The 18,809-nt window shown below is 57.0% G+C and overlaps 2 protein-coding genes and 1 long non-coding RNA gene across 5 annotated transcripts; 2 read left to right on the forward strand and 1 right to left on the reverse strand.

Annotated features, from left to right (window-relative positions):
• Nucleotides 1–442: 442 nt before the first annotated feature.
• Nucleotides 443–2,624, forward strand: DCTN6 (dynactin subunit 6). 2 transcript variants are annotated; one of them, XM_015624702.3, is made up of 7 exons: nucleotides 443–560; nucleotides 708–772; nucleotides 852–957; nucleotides 1,603–1,691; nucleotides 1,895–1,942; nucleotides 2,029–2,146; nucleotides 2,271–2,606. In XM_015624702.3, exons 1-7 carry the CDS (start codon nucleotides 481–483, stop codon nucleotides 2,296–2,298), a joined length of 534 nt encoding a protein of 177 aa, XP_015480188.1. In that variant the 5' UTR covers nucleotides 443–480; the 3' UTR covers nucleotides 2,299–2,606. The 2 variants fall into 2 exon arrangements, with proteins under 2 accessions (XP_015480188.1, XP_015480187.1); XM_015624701.3 differs by having other exon boundaries at nucleotides 450–560; nucleotides 2,029–2,171; nucleotides 2,271–2,624.
• A 1,876-nt stretch (nucleotides 2,625–4,500) lies between these two features.
• RBPMS (RNA binding protein, mRNA processing factor) lies at nucleotides 4,501–18,104 on the forward strand. 2 transcript variants are annotated; one of them, XM_015624703.3, is made up of 9 exons: nucleotides 4,502–4,630; nucleotides 10,510–10,587; nucleotides 10,768–10,806; nucleotides 10,915–10,977; nucleotides 11,699–11,849; nucleotides 12,478–12,608; nucleotides 14,322–14,391; nucleotides 15,703–15,808; nucleotides 16,410–18,104. In XM_015624703.3, exons 1-7 carry the CDS (start codon nucleotides 4,568–4,570, stop codon nucleotides 14,382–14,384), a joined length of 588 nt encoding a protein of 195 aa, XP_015480189.1. In that variant the 5' UTR covers nucleotides 4,502–4,567; the 3' UTR covers nucleotides 14,385–14,391; nucleotides 15,703–15,808; nucleotides 16,410–18,104. The 2 variants fall into 2 exon arrangements, with proteins under 2 accessions (XP_015480190.1, XP_015480189.1); XM_015624704.3 differs by lacking the exon at nucleotides 12,478–12,608 and having other exon boundaries at nucleotides 4,501–4,630.
• LOC107203146 lies at nucleotides 8,197–14,626 on the reverse strand. The gene is made up of 7 exons (XR_004496838.1): nucleotides 13,297–14,626; nucleotides 12,831–13,164; nucleotides 11,968–12,395; nucleotides 11,138–11,281; nucleotides 10,039–10,430; nucleotides 9,532–9,629; nucleotides 8,197–9,087 (listed from the first exon to the last, which is right to left on the reverse strand). It is a non-coding gene; the product is annotated as an uncharacterized LOC107203146 (long non-coding RNA).
• Nucleotides 18,105–18,809: the final 705 nt, after the last annotated feature.

The raw sequence follows: 18,809 nt of genomic DNA on the forward strand, positions 1-18,809 counted from the left end.
CCCAGTCTGACGCGTGCACTGAGCCCCAAAATTCAGGATTTTGGATCTCTGATCAAAGCCTTAAACTGCCTGCATGAGCCTCTTTTAGCACGCCCCAAACAGGAGCGGAGTCTGCTTCACAGCCCAAATACTGCCCGGCTGGGGGCTGGTTCCAAGCGTCAAAACGCCAGACTTGGAGCCCCCCACTCCGAAAAATCCAGGACTTCGTCTCCATTTCTGAGGGAAAAATAAATAAAAATAAAGAAGGCTGATTTATTTCAGGACCCTAAAACGGCCCACATGAGCCCGGTGCCCCCAGAGGCGGGCCCTGGTGTCTGTTTCTCAAGCACGAACACGCAGACCCCTCTCTGAGCCCTCAAACACGGGACTCGGTCTCTCTTTCCAGGTGCCCGGCTAAGCCCAGCCGTTTTCCGAGCCCCTTTCCCCACCTGCCGGCCTTTCCCGGCCTTTCCCGGGGTTCCCGGGGTTCCGGGAGGAGCGATGGGGCCGGGCCCACCCCCGGAGCTCCGCCCCGCGCAGGCGCCGCTGCCCGCGGCCATGGCGGAGAAGGTGCAGAAGAGGTGAGTCCCGCTCCCTCCTCGCTCCCTCCCTCTTCTCTCCCCTCCCGATCCCTCCCACACCCACCCCGGGACGCGTTCTCCCCTCCCCGGCTGTCCGCCCCCCCTCCCTCGGCGGAGCCGCCGTCACCTCCCGCTCACTCCCCGCAGCGTGAAGATCGCTCCGGGGGCCGTGGTGTGCGTGGAGAGCGAGATCCGCGGGGATGTGACCATCGGTAAGGGCCCGCTGTCCCCCGCCCCGCCTGGCCACACCGCCGGCAGCGGCCCCGGGCTGACGCCGGGCTGTCCCCGCAGGGCCCAGGACCGTCATCCATCCCAAGGCCCGCATCATCGCCGAGGCGGGGCCGATCGTCATCGGAGAAGGGAACCTGATCGAGGAGCAGGCGCTCATCATCAATGGGTTCGGGGGCTGGGGGGCTTAAAAACCCTGGGGAGGCAGAGTTTATTTAAGAAAAAAATCACCAAATGTCGTGCTTTTGTGTACACGTGTGGCACTGGGGCTTGGGGAGAAGCCACAGCATTAGCAAAGGTTAAGTGCTTGAAGGGACCCTAAAGATAATTTTGTATCACCTCCTGTCACAGGCAGGGACATCTTCCACTATCCCAGGTTGCTCCAATCGCTGTCCAAGCTGGCCTGGAATACTTCTAGGATTGGGGCAGCTAGCGTTGCCCTGGGCAACCTATTGATTATCTCTCCTCCATCACAGTAAAGATTTTCTTACATACATGTAACCTAATTTTCCTCTCTTGAAGTCTGTGCCCATTACTCCTTGTTCTGTCACTCCAATTGCTGACAAAGAGTCCCTCTCCAGCTTGCTTGTAGGCTCCCTTCAGATAGTGGTTGGTTGCTAAGTGCCCCTGCTGAATCCTTCTCAAGCTGACAGAGTAGCAGAATTCTAATCCTAAACAATCTCAAAATTCTGACAGTGCAGCTCTGCTGGGTGTGAGAGCTGTGGCTTCAGTCAGTCTGGCACAAAGTTGAGCTGCCACACACAACACTGTCTTCCTGATCTCAGACGTGGGAATCTGTTCTTCCTTCTTGCAGCTATCCAGAAAATATAACCCCAGAGAGCGAAGATGTGGAGCCCAAGCCCATGGTCATCGGCACCAACAATGTTTTTGAGGTTGGGTGCTGTATCCTTGCTGTGCGGTGACAAACCATCCCTTGTCACATCCATTGCGCTTCTGGGTCCCTCCAGAGGGAAGCGTCTGTGGGCTCTGCCAGGGTTCAAATAGCCCAGGGCTTGGTGGTGGTTTGGAAAAGGCATTAGGGTTTTTTACCTGTTGGAAAAAAAAAAGCAAAGCGTTTTACAGTTTTACTTAACACAGACCCTTAGATTCCCAAGCCATGAAGGTGGGAGACAACAACGTCATCGAATCCAAAGGTAATTCTCAGCCGGGATTCTGCTCCTGTAAACGCAGTGGGGACAAGGCTCACAGGGATTCCCCTCTCTCTCCCTCTGCCTGGCAGCGTTTGTTGGCAGGAACGTGATCCTGACGAGCGGCTGCATCATCGGGGCCTGCTGCAACGTCAACACGTACGAGGTGATCCCGGAGAACACCGTCATCTACGGGGCCGACTGCCTGCGGTGCGTGCAGACCGAGCGGCCGCAGGTGCGCATGGGACACGCTGCCACCTCCTGTCCCCCTGGGGCTGCCCCTCTGCCTGCTGCCCTCAGGCCGTTCCCTCACCTCTCCCACCTCCCTTTCCAGCCCCAGACGCTGCAGCTGGATTTCCTGATGAAGATCCTGCCCAACTACCACCACCTGAAGAAGACCATGAAGGCCTCGTCCACCCCTGTCAAGAGCTGAGCACCCACCTCGTGCTTCCAGTGCCTGGCTGGGTGCTTGGTCCTGGGAAGCACTGCATGCTCGGGGAAGCATCTGGTCTCCATGCCTCTCATTCCAGCAAACCACTTCTTGCTTGTTCGTGTAATTTATTCATCTTCCACCGGGAATCTCAGACCTGCTTTGAGTCTGTCGTCTCTCACGCGTTAACTCTGTTATTCGTGCTTTGTTTTGGGAATAAAACATATGAAATAAAACATCCCCAGTTCTGCTGTCCGAGCGAAGCGCAGCCCTGTCACCGTGCGGGGTGCGGTGCCTGGGTCACACAGGCCGTGTGTCACCGCGTCCCGCCCTGGGGACAGCCCCGGTGGTGCCGGCAGAGGGCGGTGTGACCCCGCGCTCCTCGGGATCCACACGGACCCTGGGCTGGGAAAAGCTCCGCGGACCCGGTGCCACCCTCCGCCCCTTCCCCCGAGAGCTGCTCCTGCTCGGGCTGCCTCCCGGAGGACCGGGAGCAGAGCTGAACCTTGTCCGCTCGTTCCGCTGGAGCCTCGGGAATCGCCACTCTTCCCAGCCGTCCCTCCAGAGTCCCCACTTGTTCACGAGTTCCCTTTCTATCTCTCTATGACACAGTCCAGCGTTGTGTCCCAGCACAGGTGGACATGGATGCAGCAGAAATTCCTGTAGGAAGGTGGGAGAGAAGGGAGAGGATCAGCAGCTACCACAGAGGAACCCAAATTTTTGTGGGACATGGGACTTTGTGTTGGGACCGGGGGTTTCAAGGCAAGGAAGCAGTGCGATATCTGCTGGGCCAAACTGGATTTTCTCCCCAAGTCCAGTTTCACGGCCACAAAAAATCCAAACTTCCCCTTTTTCCGGTGTGTGATTCCAACCGGGGTTCCAGCGCTGCTGGGGAATTGCAGCTCTTCCCCAAAGCTGAGTCCAAATAAGGGTTGTGAATATTGTCCAGCCAGAGCTTTTTGTCGAGATGCCTATGGAGGGAAAAACAATGCGAGATAAAACACATCTCTAAATTCTCCCCTTGCTGAAAAATCTACCCCAGAAGTCAGAGGCTCCAGCAGATTTGGGTGACGAGATCGGTCTCTGTGTTCTAGATTCCCTCTGGCGGGGGCAGCTGCCCTTGTAGCCAGACATTTCCCGCTTCCCCAAATCCAGCCGGCGCAGCTCATTTCCACCTCCCTCCCGGAGAGAGGTTCTGCCCTGAAAATCGCTGCTGCGGGGAGCCTGCAAACCTGCGGGCGGCCAGGCTGTGTTCCCTGGGCAGCACAGGCGGCCAGCAGCCCCCGGGTCTGTTTCGGCCGGTGAGGCGCAGAAAGGCAAGCGATGACCTTAAGCGCCCGCGGGGAGCCAACCCTGTGCCAGGGGCGGGATGTCCTCGGTGTCACCTCCGGCCCCGAGAGCGCTTGGTCTGGGCGCAGCTGCTGCTCTCCACCCCGAGGGGCTCCGGTCACCGAGCGCAGCCCTGCGGGACCACAGCCCCCACCGTGGGGCTGTGCGGGGCTGGAAAGACCCAACACCGAGCTCTAGGATGAAGCACTCACGATGCCAGGCCCAGAGAAGGCTCTGCAAACCCCCAGCCTAAGCACGAAGCTTAAATGCAGCCCCCGGGCCAGGAGGGGAGGGGTTGAGCCCCCAGGTGGGGCTGGTTGGGGTGATGAGCCCCCACCGGTCCTTCCACTGCCCCCAACCCTTTATCGGGGGTCCCCTCCTCTGCCCCACAGCCCTTATGCACTGATGTACCCCAAGCCTCGTGTCCCGTATCCTTAACCTTGCGTTCTGTGTCCCCAGGACTGTGTACCCTCAGCCCATGTCCCATGTCTCTGAGGCTGTGTCCGTCTCCCCATTCTTGTACCCTGTGTCGCCAGCCTTGTATCCGGTATCCCCAACCCCACGTCCTGGACTGTGCTCCGTGTCTGCAGCACCGTCCTGTATTCCCAACTCTGTGTCCTGCGGCCCCAGCCCCGTGTTCCGCGTTCCCAACGCCGCATCGCGAGTCCCATCGCCCGCCTCCCGTATCCCCGACCCTGCCGCTCCTCCATCCCCCCCCTCGCCCCGCTCCGTCCCCGCCGCGCCCCCGCCCCGTCCCTCCCCGGCCGCGCCGCCCCGCCCCGGCCCCCCCGCCGCCGCCGGGACCAGCCCCCAGCACCGCCCGCCCGGACGCGGCTGCCGCCGGCGGGACGAGGAGCCTGGCCGGTCGCACCATGAGCAGCGTCCCCGCCGACAGGGAGGGCGGCCCCGCCGACACCAGCCTGCCCGAGGAGGAGGTACCGGGGGGGACACACGCACACGAGGGATTTGGGGAGGAGAGGGTCCGGCTTCCCCCTCCCCACCCGCGATCCCCGGCAGCTGCGCTCCGCGGGTGCCCACGCACCCGCCCGGGATGGGCGGGGGTCCTCGCCGGGGGGGTCCCGTCTGCTTCGGCGGCTCCCGGTACCCGGGGCTGCTGCGGGGGGAACGGGGACGAGCGGCGGGAGCGCATCCCCGCTCCCCGGGACGCTCCCATTCACCGCCCGCGTCCCCCTGGGGCTGCCCGCAAACGCCCCTCCGCCTCTCCGGAGGGAACCTGCGGGCGCGGGGAGCCCCACTCGAGACACGGATCTCCCCGGGAGGCGTGCGGGATAAACCAGGCTCCCTTCGGTCCCGCTGCCGATGTCTGCTACCGGCGGTGCCCGTGGGTACCGTGCATCCGGCGGCCGCGCATCTTTTTCCCATGAGTCTCGCCCCAAAAATGTCCAAAACGCTCCCGTCCCCACGGGAGACCAACCCCACAGCCCGCCACGGTGAGAGCTCCTTTTCTTCATTCCAGCCGGAAAGTTCCTGGTTTTGCCCGTGACCTTGAGATGGGAATTTGGACTTTGTGAGGGTGAGAGCGGGAAGATTTCTATCTGAGATCTCCTCTTCCTCCTCACCGTCCACCCGGCTGGGCTGCTCCAGCAGGTCCCTGCTGGGCTCCCTGGCTGGTGGCCGAGGCTGGGATCAATCACCGCAGCTCCATCGCCCGCTGTCGCCCGCCTTCATTTGCTTATTCCAGAGGTGGTTCCGGCTCCCAACTTCCCAAAGTTTCCTAAATAACGGGGAGTTTTCCCCACTGGTGGCCTTGCGGGGTGTGTGGGAGATGATGCTGCGGCTCCGTTGGGCACGGCCGTGGGTGACAGCCGTGGAGCCCTGTTGCTTTTCCCAAAAGCATGGCCTGTACCGTGCTGGCAAAAGGCAACCCTCGCTCTGCTCCCGGTCGGATCCGCAGGGAGCGGGGCTGGATGATCCTTGGGGATGCTGGACATGGGGAACCCCCGGAGGGGACGGCTGGGAGGTGCCAGGGACACCCAGAGGGCCGCGGACACGCGAGGAGGGCGATGCCCACTCAGCGCCCGCAAGCCTCGCTCCTCCCGTTGCCAGGCAGGTATTTTCCCTGCAGGACTTTTTCCAGCCCAGGCTGGAGGAGCCGGTGCTGTCTATTTGCTCAAGCGCTGGTAAGAGGATTGCTCAGCTACTGCGCCTCACCTCCTCCCTCCCAAGGCTTGCCTTCCAGCCTCCTGCTCCCTCCGAAAAGAGGGAGAGGCAGCCCCCATCCCGGAGAGCTCAGCCAGGGTGCTGCCGGGTGGGAAAAGCCCCCACTTCATCCCCGCTCCTCCTGCCTGCTCCTGGCAGCCAGGATGGCCTCCCGGTCCCTCCCGTCTGTTCCCCCGGGATAGACCCCCCCGTGCAGGGCAGCTGTGGGCCAGGGGCTTCCCCACGGAGGAGCCAGAGCAATTTGGGAAGGCGGTCACGTCACTTTGGCCGGGCGAGAACGGCATGTAAAAAGCTCGGCGGAGGCCTTATTTGGTAGCGGAGTGGCTGCGGAGAGCCCGGCTCGTGGCTCCGTCCCCATCCCATGCCAGATCCCTCATCCCGGGGGAACCGCGCCGTGGGGAGGGGACCCCAGGGATGATTTCCAGGGACAATGTGCCCAGCGAGTGGATAAAATTTGTCTCCGTGGCCCCAGTGTTGCATCCCTCCCCCTTCGTGTTCCCGTTTCCTTTCCTCCTTGAGGCGTGGGGTCCGGAGGGTTTGGGAGCAAGCTCCAGGCGGGACAGGGACGTGTGTGACCCGCGCCTGATCCCGCCGCTCCTCCGCTCTGTTGCAATCCCCCATCTGCTCCCTTGGCTGCTCGCTGCCTTTTCCTCTGCCGCTTCCTCGTTCCAGCCCCGGCAGCTCTGGACTCGCTTTTCCCCAAGGGCTATTCCTCTCCTCCTGTCCTTCACCGGACGCGAGAGAACCGTGATTTTCCAGAGAAGCGGCTTCGGGTGGGAGCTACGGGAGATTTCTCCCACTCCTCCCGCATCCCCCGGGCGGAGAAGCCGGCATCCCCCGGCCTCAGCCTTGTTTATGTCGGGGAGTTTTGCGGGCTGAAGGCATGCGTACACACAGCCCGGGAATCTAAACCCAGCCGAGGAAGACGCTCCATTAGCCAAGAGACTTATTTATGGCAGGATTAATCCCTGCGGGGCGGGAATGCACCCCGCTTTGCCGGGAATGGGAGGGGAAGCCCGGCTCGCCCTGTTGCACGGCTCGATGGCAGAGCCCCGTGCCATCGCCCTCCCGCTCCCGGTGCCTCCCCCTGCGGCGGGCAGTCAAGCGGATAATCGGCTGGTGGAGAATTAAAGCGAGCCCCGCTGGAAGGGGCGCACGGACGGACGAGAGGGATGGGAGCTGGGCTGAAGGAGGCGATTAAATGCCTCGTGGATGAATCACCCGGACGCCTCCCGCCGCCCCACGGCCTGTTAACGTTTACCGGGAGTGGTTTGGGCAGGGCAGGGCACCGGGGACGGCACCGAGACCAGGACCATGCCAGCAGGGCGCTGCTGGGGCACCTGGCGTCCCTCCAGGCATCACCATCTGATGGGGGTCCGAGCCAAGGAAATGCCTCCCTGGTGCCTCCTCACCTTCAGGAGACAAACCTGGCTCATGGCTTCATGTGAGCAAGGGGAGGAGGAGGTTGCTGGTGCTCCAGCAAGGACCTGGCCGTGCTGGGGTTATCCTTGATCCATGCTCTGGGGACCCCAGTCACTTCCTGGCCCAGATCTTTGCCTCTCCTTGCATGTCCTCGGCCCTGACCATCCCAGCAGAACTCCACAGACCCTTTCCAGCATCCCTCAAATTGGCCTAAGACGAGACCCAGGATTTCAGGGACAACAGAATGTGATGGTGGGATGCAAAGCTGAGAGGGACAGGCCAGAAGTGGGATGGAGATGGTTTCCAAGGAAGAGGAGAGTACCAGAAATGAGGAGCAGACTTCCTGCAGGGAAAACAAAAGCCAGGAGGGGACATAACCAGGAATGAGGCAATACAGGGAGGATCCAGGAGCCCTGGCAAACCTGGGAGCTGTGGGGTGCAGCAGCATGAGCAGAGGACAGCTGTGGAAAGGGACTTGGAGCGGTCCCATAGCTGCCATCCCTATGGAAGGAAGTCAAGATGGTCACCTTTGAGCTCCTCCTGGAGCAAACATTGGCACTTCTGACTTGAAAAAAATCTTTGGTTCCACCCCAGATTTTAGGAAGAAGGAGAGACGGAGGAATGTTCTACCAAAAAGAAACTGAAAGATGTTCGTACAGCAGAACTGAAATGAAACAGCTCAGACTGTCCAAAAAAACCCGTGGGGTTTAGGCTGGGGGAATCCCATGCTCCAGCACCCTTTAATCCTTCCTTGAGGATTCCAGAGCTGTCTGTCTGGCCCTGTCCCATGACATCCCTGGGAGGAGGCCCTGTGCCTGATTCACTTCCCAGGAGGAGTATTTCTTCCCTAGGGAAGGACATATACATGCCTGCTGCCTGGCAATTTCTCTGATTAGGCTTTTATTTTTTTTTTTTTTTTCCTGCTTCAGGGAAAGATTTTCCCCCAGGAGTGTTTCTAGTAGAGGATGGGGAATGAATCCTTGGGATCTCTCAGCACAAAAAAAAAAAAACTGGAGGAGCTCCCTGTGGGCCAAAGCTCCCTGTCCATTTAAGGGCAGGAGTAATACTTCTGTCAGGAATCTTTCCCTTGGCAAAAGAATATCTGTCCAGCCTGCTGGGATTATCCCCTTGGATGCTCCCTTGCTCTGCCAGTCCCACCTGCTCGTTACCCAGTGAAACAACACTGTTTATGTAGCACCCACTCAAACATCCCTGGGGCTGGGTACATTTGCGGGGTGCACGTGGGGAGCACCCAGGAGCTCACCTCCATCCCCTGCCCTGAGTCCCAAAAACCCTTTTGGGGCTGGAGTCCAGCTGGGGGATCCTTTGGAGCCCTTCTCCTTCTTGCTGCTGTATAATTTTACAGATTCAAACTTGGCCGACCCGCATTTGAACTTGCAAAGAAAACAAAGTCATTAGAGAGGAGAAGCCCTTCCTCTCTGGGGCTGAATTTCGGAGGGTTCCTTGGGTCTTTCATCTCTGTCTCTCTCCCATGTGGCTTTGGGGATAAATGGCCTGGCAGGCTTGGGCACGTACGGTTTGGATTTCAGGGATGCGGCAAACTGGCAGCGGGTTCCCCCACTCCCACCAGTCCCTCCCAGAGGAGCTGTGGCCAAGTTCCCTAATGCTTCCTGAAGTTCTCCAGAGGCAGAAAGCCAGGGATGGCTCCAGGGGTGAGGGAGAGAGGGGACACTGTGCAGGGATGCTCGGCCTGCTCGGGATGTAACCCCACCTGGGAGGGTGGATGTGTCTGGAGAGCCGATTCCCTGGACAGCTCAGGAGGATCTGTCTGAAAGCAAATATTTTTTACTCTAGGAAAGGAAAAGTTTGCTTTCTTTAGGTTGAATTTCACGGACACAAGGGGACATTCTCCAGGTGAATCCCTCTCTAGCCCCTGCCAGAAGAAGTTTGGGCAGTGTCTCCACTGGGGGAAGGGGCAGGACACAACACTGTGGGATGTTCCATCACTCATGGGTCTCAGGAGAAAGGCAGAAAGCTGGCAGGGGTCCCCCAAGGTGCTTTGGGGGATGGTCCCAGTAGAGCAGACAGGCTACCAGGCTGTGCCTGCCTGCAGCCCTGGCTCAGGATGGGGTGAGGACATCCCTTCTCTGCTATCTCATCCAGCCTGGATGCTGGAACCCGCAGGGGTGGTGATGGTGATGATAACTCTGGTACCCAGGATGGGTATCACTGGGGCTGTTGACACAAGGGCTGTGTGCAAACAGCTGAGTACCTTTTGTTATTTAATAGATACAGGTCAGCCAGAGGTTTTCTTCCACAAAGCAGGAATGTTTGCTGCTCCCAGGCTGGGAGATGGGGGAGATAGCTTATCTGCAAGAGAAAGAAGAAATGTCAGCAAAAGAATAGGCCTGGGCTGGCTTTTTCCCATGTCTCTTTCCCAGGGAATGGGGCAGGCAGGGTGCCTGGCCAAAAGAATTAAATAAAATACATCGAGGTTTCCCCCTTCTCCAGCCTAAAGTGTTAGGATGAGATTTTGGGGATAAGGAAGAGGATCAGCAGGTTCAGTTCCCCACACTGCTCTCCCGGTTACAAGCTGATTGTAAAGTAAAACCATCCCAGCACAGGGTTTGCCCATCCCTGAGGAGCCCCACATCCCCCTTCAGGGTGGTGGGAGCAGGATTTCTGCCCAACATCCCAGCTTTGAGGATGCTGCACCATGGATAAACATTAGATCCACCCAAAAAGGGTTAAATCCCCTTAAAAGGTGATTTGTACAAACCAGGGACAAGCTGATTAAATCCAGCCCCCTCTAAAGCAGGGCCTTTCCTCCAGGAGGAAGAGTTGGTGTTTGTTTCTCCCAGTCCTTAATGAGCTGCTGCAATTAAACTGAGACAATAGGCATTGTCTGTGGAGTCCGGGATCCGAGATGACGGAGAAATCCTGTTTGCCAGACAGGGGTAGGAAGGTGCTGGGATTCTGTGAGTTTTTTATCCTGGAGAGGACTGGTAGGGTTAGAGCAGGTCCCTGTTACCTTTCCATGATGCCTTAGCAGCTTCCTCTGTGGCCACATGGAGGATATAGGGACACCCCTCCCAAAAATTCGGCATCACTCAGGTGTGGCTTAAGGCTTTTGTCTGCCCAGGAGGTTCCTCTCAGGCTGGTATCATCCCTCTGGCTGTGGGAAGCGGGGTGTTATCCCCAAGTTAGGGGTGAGAGAGGGTTCCCAGGAACCTCCTTTATTCTTTTCCAGGTGAGGACACTCTTTGTCAGCGGGTTGCCTCTGGATATCAAGCCTCGGGAACTTTACCTGCTCTTCAGACCCTTTAAGGTATCCAACTGGGCAGGGAAAAGGGGGCTGAAAGCATGGGGCTGACCTCTGCCCCAGTCCCATGGCCCCAAACCACTTGCTGGGATCTGGGAACCCACTGAAGTCCAATTCAGCCAGTTTATTCAGCTATTTAATTGTGGGGATCTCCACCAAACATCCTTTTTAATCCTTTCCTTGCAGGGGTACGAAGGGTCTCTCATCAAACTCACCTCCAAGCAGGTAGGAGCTGCTCCAAATGGTGCAACCATCCCACCATTCCCTGGGGTGAGGGGCTACCCTCTCTGCTCCCCACGAGCCTCACTGATGACCCCTCTCCTTCCTCCACAGCCCGTGGGCTTTGTCAGCTTCGACAGCCGCTCCGAGGCGGAGGCGGCGAAGAACGCGCTGAACGTGAGTGTGCCTGGCCCAGCCACTCCATTTCTTCATCTTCCCCTTGTTTCCTGTCCCCAGATACTCTCTGAATTCCTCCATCCCAAGGATGTGCACCTCCCATGCCAGCCTACCCCATGGCATCCCCATGCCTCCAGACAACCCCGTTTTTGTTTCTCACCTGCATCCTCCTTCCTGGGGGGGCTGCATCCCTCTCACCTTTCTCAGGGCCATCCAGGAGGTCTTGACTCCAGCCTTAGATACAAGTGAGAAACAGCATTCCCAGCCTCTCCTGTTTACTCAGCAGGAAAAATCCCAGCTAAGTCTGCAAAAGAAAAAAGCAAATTTCACTTTCTTTCAGCAGCTTGTGAAGTTACCTGAAAATAGTCACAGGCAGAACTGCGTGGAGCTGGTTCTCCAATTCCTCCCCAGTTCTCCCCGTGTTTTTGTTTGGGGTTGTTTTTTTTCCCTTGTCTTCATTTCCAATGTAAAACCTTTTTTTTGGCTCCACTAATCCCTCTGGATAAGAGCTCGGCCTTGCAGGATGCCGACTGCCAAATATGGTGCCGATGCTAAAGATGCCGGAGGAATGCGAGCCGCCTCGGGGCTCGGCAAATTAGCTCATTTCGGGGCTGGAAGTTGAAAAAACCCATAAATAACGGGGAGCTATTTTTGCTGTGGGGCCGGCACGCGGCGGTGCTCGCCCACCCGCCACGCCTCCTTCCCTCCTTCCTTCCCACAGGGCATCCGCTTCGACCCCGAGATCCCCCAGACGCTGCGGCTGGAGTTTGCCAAGGCCAACACCAAGATGGCCAAGAACAAGTTGGTGGGCACCCCGAATCCCAGCACCCCTCTCCCCACTGCCGTACCTCAGTTCATCACCCGGGAGCCCTGTGAGTAACCCTGCACTGCCAGCAGGGCTCTTTTTGGGTTGGGAGGTTCTTTGGGGAGCAGGGATATCGTGAGCCGGGGGTGAAGGGGAATAGCGGGTCTGACTGGAAGCATTGGCACCTGCTTGCTGCGTGGTGGCACGTCCTGGGGGTTCCTGAAGGAACTGCTGGTGCTGGAGAGGACCTGGGACAGGTGACAGCCAGCCTGGCACGGTGCCTGGGAGCAGGATGAGGTCTCAGGAGAGACCTTGGCAATGTCTTGTGAGTGCTCCATGCCTGTTTCCGCTTCCAGAAGAGCTTCTCTCATGCAGACACCAGCTCCTCACCTTGCTATTGCACGCAGGCATGAGCTGCACTCTCTCCTCTCCTGAATCCCTGGGATTACTAAACCTCTTAGAGACAACGAGCCCAGCCTGGGCTCCCTGAATGATGCCCCCAGCCCTGTACCATTGCTCACCCTGTGTTATCCCAGCGGGTGAATTCTGTGTTGGCTTTGTGAGCCGGCTCTCAGCCGTGGCATCTCAGACTTTTCCGGGGCCAGCTCTGCTCCTGCCTCAAGGGGAGAAGGAAGGATGCAGCGAGGGTTGCAGCCCCGTGGTCACCGTTAACTCTCCCTCTTCTTCTCTTGCAGATGAGCTCACAGTGCCTGCACTTTACCCCAGTAGCCCTGAAGTGTGGGGGCCGTACCCTCTGTACCCAGCGGAATTAGCACCTGCTCTACCTCCTCCTGCTTTCACCTATCCCGCTTCACTGCACGCCCAGGTAATTCCGACCCATCCGCCTCCACCGCTCACCCTCTGGCCCGCCCGCCCCGGAGCCCCTTCCCCTCGGTGCTCACCGCACCACTAACTCTGCCCGGCTGACAGGCACTCGCTCCCCACTCCCCCCTGAGATTTAGGGAAGGCTCCCAAATGGAGCTGAATGCTGGCAGGGGTCCTGTCTTTCCCCAGACACCTCTCTCTGCCTTCCTGCTTTCGCTGGTACCTGTGGTGGGGCAGGTGGTGAGGGAGGAGGGAAGGCTGGGGATGCTCTCAGGGTCTGGAGCATCCCCGTCGCTCCTGGCACCGAACCGCCCATCCAGCTGGCCAGTGTGGGACGAGGGCTCCAGAACCCCTGGCTGCCCCTGGAGCATCGCTGCGCGCTGTTCGTGGGGTGTGAAGCCAAGCAGCTCTCACTGGGGAGGAGAGGGAAGTGAAGCGCAAATGGAGGATCCATCTTTTATTGACGAGGTGCTGCCTCCTCACAAGCGCTTCCTGCTGGCTGCCGCTGCCGGTGGCCCCCGATGGCAGCATGTGGCTGTTAAAAATTAACCATCCGCCTGGGAGAGGAGCGGGGGAAAGAGGAGAAGTGGAAATGGCGGAGGAAGAGGATTTCTTTGCAGTGCCAGCCTTGCAGCATCATGGGGATGCTGGGAAAGGACGCCTGCCACAAGGGGAGAAAGGGCAGCTACCTCCTCAGCATCCGTGCTGGACATCATGCTGGCTTTTGCTCCTTGCTGCCTGCTCCACCTCAGTGATGAACAGGAGTTCAACAAGCACGTGGAAATAGATTTGCCAGCCAAACTGCATCTGAAAGGCTTTTGGCCTTGGCGCCTCAGGATTGAGCCAGGTTATCCAGAGCCACCATCACTGGGACCTGGAGCAGCCAGGGGCTGGTTTGAGCAGGAGGGTGAGGAGAAGTGCTCAGTGTGCAAGCAATGTGCAGCCTTTGGATCAAACTCCAGCTTTTTGGGCCCTGCTGTTCATAGGAAGAGCATTGGTAAATAATATTGCAGCTACGTACTTGCCTTGTCAAATAACTGCTAACAGGCAGCACCTGCCCTGCTCAGGAAAGCATATAGCCAAGGAAACAGGCGTACAGAAGCTCTGAGGGTCCCTTGGGAAAACCCAGCCCGAGACCTGATGTTAGACAGAAGCAATATTAGCTGATGTGAAATATCAACGTGGTGGGGAGGGTGCTGGTAGCACCTTCCCATCCTCCTGTGCAGCTGCCGGTGTTGGGGGTTTGCTGGGGGGTGGGGTGTTGGAGACTGGTGCCACCATCCAAACTGGAGCTGCTTCGCTGGATCCTGCAGACAGCAGAGAGACCAGGAACTGCAGGATGGATGGTGGGGCTGGCTTGGAGTTATCTGGCAGAGCACTGAGCGCTTGCACGCCAAATTCTGGCATGTGATGTTTTCCGCCCTGTTTCAAGTGGGCTTTGCAGGAGCTAAGAAGGATGAGCTCACTCCTGCTCAGTGGGACCATGATGCTGCTGTCCCAGCTCCATCCTGCTGGAAGCAGGGGCGCCAGGGACTGTGCTCAGCCTCGGTGTTACTGTTTGGAATTGGAGATGGGATGGCTGTGCTGCTGGTGTTCCAACCTCCCTCCGCCCTGTGCCTGGGAAAAGCCAGGAAAAGGGAGCCCAGACACAGCCAGATCTTGCCAGGGTGGGCAGCCACCTCCCTCTCACCTTGTGTCCCCCTTGTCTTCGCAGATGCGCTGGCTCCCTCCCTCCGAGGCTGGTTCTCAGGGCTGGAAGTCCCGTCAGTTCTGCTGAATGCCGGGTGAGTGCCCCTGTCCCGCTCCCATCCTTCTGTGCCACCTGGGGACCAGCTCCACCTTCACCCTGAGCTGCCCCCGCTGTCACTCCCGGGGTCTCCAGCAGCTCAGGGTGGGTGGCCACTTTTCAGCAGTCACCCCAAGCCCAGCTGCCCTCCTTGTCCCCAGAAGGGGATGTCTGTGCCACGATTCACCCCAACACTTCCCCACATGTCCCGGGGCAGGATGGAAAGGCACCATGCCAGAGGGGGGGTGTTGTGATGGAAAAGGCAGCCCTGAGACAATCACTCATTAAACCTCAAAGAAAACTATCAGGGCAGCCCGGGGTGGTGGGGCTGCCAAAACAAGAAGCACAGCCTCACTGAGCACCCAGCTGCCCGGCAGGAGGGAGGGACAGATCCCATTCCATCTGGGACCTCTTCGGATGGAAAAAGCCTTGCAAGATACACTCTGCAAATAACTTCGGCCTTTGTGGATAAACAAACAAAGGGGACTCAAATGGAAGAGGGAAAAGAGCCTTGGTGGACAGTGGAGCACTGCTTGCCCTGCAATCCCAGCCTGCCTGGGACCATTCTAGCTGGGAATTATCCCTGCTGGGAAGCCTCCTGCTTCCACACCCACCTGTGGAGAAATGCCAGTGGATCCGAAGCTCTGGCATCAGCTGCTTGCATGTGACTGCTGTGCCCATCTGCCTGACATCTGCAGCCCTGTGCTGCAGCCACGAGGTCACTCAGCTGGGAGGGCAGGAGGCCCAGCCCTGGCTGCAGCCGGCCTCAGACTTGGATCCATAAAGAATTCACTGGCTATTTTAGGCCCGGCAGATAAAAATAGGGAGTAGCCACGCTTTGGGAACCAATGGTTCTTCCAAAATATGCAACATGCCCATGTTTCCAGAAAAAATGTAAGCAGAGACATATTTGGGAAGGGGAGGTGAGCAAATCCCTTGAAACAGGTCCACCAGCCCAAGAGCCACAGTGGGTGGTGAGGATGGAGGGTCAGGGACCTCCTGTTTCCCTTCCAGGGCTCCTCCAGCTGCTAAGGGCACAGCCCACTGAGGGTTTGGCTGAGGGCCTGGCTCTCCTGCCTGCATCTGTCTGTATTTGCTGTCTGGAGCCCATCACGGGGCTAATCCCAGAATCAGCTCGGTTGGAAAAGACACCTGAGATCACCAAGCCCCATCTTTGGCTGAACTCAGCGGCAAACTGTCCCCTCAGGAAGCGCCGACTCCGGTCACCGTGAAACCGCCCCTCCCCACAGCACACTGACCTCAGTCCCCAGTGCCAGCGTCCCTCACTCTCGGCTGTGTCCTCCCACAGGTCTCAGGTGTGTGATGGTGGCCTACAGTCAGTCTTGTGGGTATTAATGGAGTCTTCCGAGGTGGCTACTGGGTTGATGTGCTCTCCACAGGACCTCAGTGTGCTGGTAAGGATGTGACCCTGCGGGCTTGGCTGCTTTGGGAAGGGGGCAGAGGAGTGAGGAAGCCACCACAACATCCCTGAGGGGGGAATAGGCCCTGAGGTTGGCACGACTCTGGGGCTGCTCCAGCTGCTGCCCCACAGAACCACGGCTCTGCCATTCCCACCTTTATCGCTGCTATCTGGGGTGAGAGTTTCCACAGCCAAGGAATGCCTCTCGGCTTTGAATTACCCCCGCTAATCTCATCTCCGTCCTTGCTTCCTGCCTTGGATCAACAGAGACCGAATTCCTCCTAAGCGCAAAATGCAACTCCAACTTAACTCCCAGCTTCCCAGATCAAACCCCGGGGACCACAGGCAATGGGAGGAACAAAATCAGTGGGGTTCTTCATGCCTGGGATGCTATGGTGGCTCCCTGCAGGCATTTCCCACCTTTCCCTGCTAAACAACTGTCCTTGGAGAATGGTCCTGACACCGATTTCCAAAACAAGCCTCCTTCTCCCCTACCTTGCTTCCTTCCTTCCACGAAGGAAGGGAGATCAACCACAGCCCTTTTTCCTCCATCACAGCTGCTCTTTTTTTTTTAACACCTCTCTTTGTTGTTTCAGGCTTGAAAAAAAACCTCACACAAGTTTGGATTCCTCCAAGACTTTCCCACAGCCTCTATCACACATCTGCTCTCCTAGAAGAAAAAAAGAAAAAAAACATACCTAGTAATAATATTTTCCTCTTTTACACTGTATATTTGTAAGGAAGAGTGCGTTACTCCCGAAAGCATGGTTTGACAGGCATTGTTGTAGTGTTTGAAAAAGCTTTTCAAATGGAACCATAGGAAAGCAGACTTCAAAAAAGAAAAAAAGAAAAAAAAAAAAAAACATAGAAAAAGGAAAAAAAAAAAAAACCAAACCAAAAACCAAAACAAGAGCAAGTATTTTTGTACCAAAGCTCCTGACGAGGACAATCTTACACCGGGTCGGACCACAGGTTTTGTGCTTGACTTTGGAGGTGTGTAAAGAAGAGTCTCATTATCCCCTGGCCCCGTCAGCTGCATGATGTCGAAGGCATGATGTTCACAAGCGTGAGGATGTCGACGCACGCCATGCGGCTTTGTAGGAATTGTGCTCCCTCTGGCACAGGAATTGTGCTCCGGCCGTGTTGGCAAGGCGTCTGCAGACACTACAGTATTACTGTTTTCTTCCCAGTTGCACCAAATGACGAGCAGGCAGGACAATCAGGAACTTTCTTCCCCTGTTTTGTTTTGGTTTTTTATACCTTGGGGCTGTGTTCATAGCTGCTGTGCAAAGCTTCCGTGGGGTACACCAGCTCGGATCAGGGATGGGCGGACAGCCCACACAATGTAGCAAGGTGACAATTTGCCTCCTCCTCCTCCCTCCTGCCATGACTGCTCCAAGCTGTTACGGGCAAGCTAAACTGCTGTATGAAAAAACATACCAACAAATCCTTGGTTTGTCAGCTTCCTCGAGGCTGGACATGAGTCCTGAGGGGCTTCCCACTATGCTGAAGCGCTGGCCTGGTCTGGCCTGTGGTTTTAGTGCCAATGTTACGCTGGTCCAGCCGCTCCCTGCGTGGCATTCCCATGTTTCCATGTGCAAAGATGAGAAGGGAGGCTGCCAACATCCTTTACAGAGATAAGAGTACCAGCAGAGAGACTGCTTGACATACTACTTCTCCTTCTCCTTGCTCCAGGAGGATATTTGGAAAAAGAAGAGAGCAAACTGACCCAAAACCTCTATCAGGTTTTGGTTTCTTGCAAAGGGAGGTGCAGAACTTCTCCTTCCACTGCCTTTCCCCCGTCTCCATTCCAGCTGCAGGGAGCAATGAGCTCAGCTGCTGCCCAGGCCTCGCCATAGCTGGTTTTTCCCAGCTGTCCGTGGCCTTGTTAAACATCATCACCTTTTCCTTTCTCCTTCCTCTTGTCCCGTGGGTGGGCCAAAATAAGATGGCTGAGATTCTGGCTGTCAGGGTGGGACAGGGGGGTGAAAAAATGAGGTTGGCTTTTCACCATCAGAAACCATCCTGTTGGGGTCTTCTGTGAAAAACGGGCCTGACGAAAGTGATGTGAGAAGAAATCAAATCCAAGACGAACCTCGGAGCGGCTCTAAAAGGAACGATACCAGCGTTCCCAAGCGACGGACTAACTCTTTTAGCAAACTATTTCCTGTACTTTGTCTCGTGGAGAGGAGAGAAGCTTCCACATTGTCTACTCTGCTTTTGGAAATATGTTTAAAGGTACTTTTCTATTGTAATTTTTTAAAAATAAAACCGGTGATTATTATAAGTTACGTGCAGAGCGTCGCTGTGTGCTGTGTATCTGGCTAGGAACAGGGAGAAGGATCCCAACACACCCCTCAGGGCCTTGGCAAACATCAACCTCTTTCCTCCCTTGGGAATAGCTGAAAGCACTGTGAGGCTCCTGGTTGATTTTTCAGGGCAGATGCCATCGTCCCTGTTTGGCTCCCTTGGATCTCTAGGAAAGCTCCAAAATCCAGGCTGGAAGGATCAGCAGGCTTTAAAGAAATGACTCCAAGTTTACAAAGATGTTATCGGTTAGTTTTTAAACCTACTAATCTTGGCAGGGAGCACAGGAGCTGGGATGCAATTTTCCATGAGCTCAGCCTCGGCTGAGGCAAACGTAACCTAGAGACGAAGGGCCAGATTAGCTCTGTATTTTTTTTAACACGCTGGGAATTCTGAAAAACTCGGGTTTGTAAGCCCAACCTAGAAATGCCTCCTCCTTTCTTTGCTCTGCTCCCACCCTGACAAATGCGACCAGCCCCCCCAGGAGCTTCAGCCAACAGGCCAGGCTTCAAAAACCAAGTGCCAGGAGCAAGCTCCAGCTTAGCAAAGGCAACCTGGAAAACGGGGTGTAAAGGCCAGGATTAAAAAAGCTGCAAGCCCCAGGGTGGAAGGAAGAGGCAGGGCAGTTATTTGAAACCCCTGGCTGGCAGGGATGAGTTAAGCCCTTAATGTTGGATGTAAATCCTGCT

The sequence above is a fragment of the Parus major genome, chromosome 4, assembly GCF_001522545.3.
Source record: "Parus major isolate Abel chromosome 4, Parus_major1.1, whole genome shotgun sequence".
NCBI classification, from domain to species: domain Eukaryota; kingdom Metazoa; phylum Chordata; class Aves; order Passeriformes; family Paridae; genus Parus; species Parus major.

What these genes read in the sequence shown, in the direction of transcription:
- RBPMS (XM_015624703.3), top strand. Translation starts at nt 4,568, where the DNA reads ATGAGCAGCGTCCCCGCCGACAGGGAGGGCGGCCCCGCCGACACCAGC. An exon ending in TGCTCTTCAGACCCTTTAAG is followed by an intron (nt 10,588 to 10,767) that starts GTATCCAACTGG and finishes CTTTCCTTGCAG; the next exon opens with GGGTACGAAGGGTCTCTCAT. An exon ending in GTTCATCACCCGGGAGCCCT is followed by an intron (nt 11,850 to 12,477) that starts GTGAGTAACCCT and finishes CTTCTCTTGCAG; the next exon opens with ATGAGCTCACAGTGCCTGCA.
- DCTN6 (XM_015624701.3), top strand. Translation starts at nt 481, where the DNA reads ATGGGGCCGGGCCCACCCCCGGAGCTCCGCCCCGCGCAGGCGCCGCTG. An exon ending in CAGGCGCTCATCATCAATGG is followed by an intron (nt 958 to 1,602) that starts GTTCGGGGGCTG and finishes TCCTTCTTGCAG; the next exon opens with CTATCCAGAAAATATAACCC. An exon ending in TGTTTTTGAGGTTGGGTGCT is followed by an intron (nt 1,692 to 1,894) that starts GTATCCTTGCTG and finishes ACAGACCCTTAG; the next exon opens with ATTCCCAAGCCATGAAGGTG.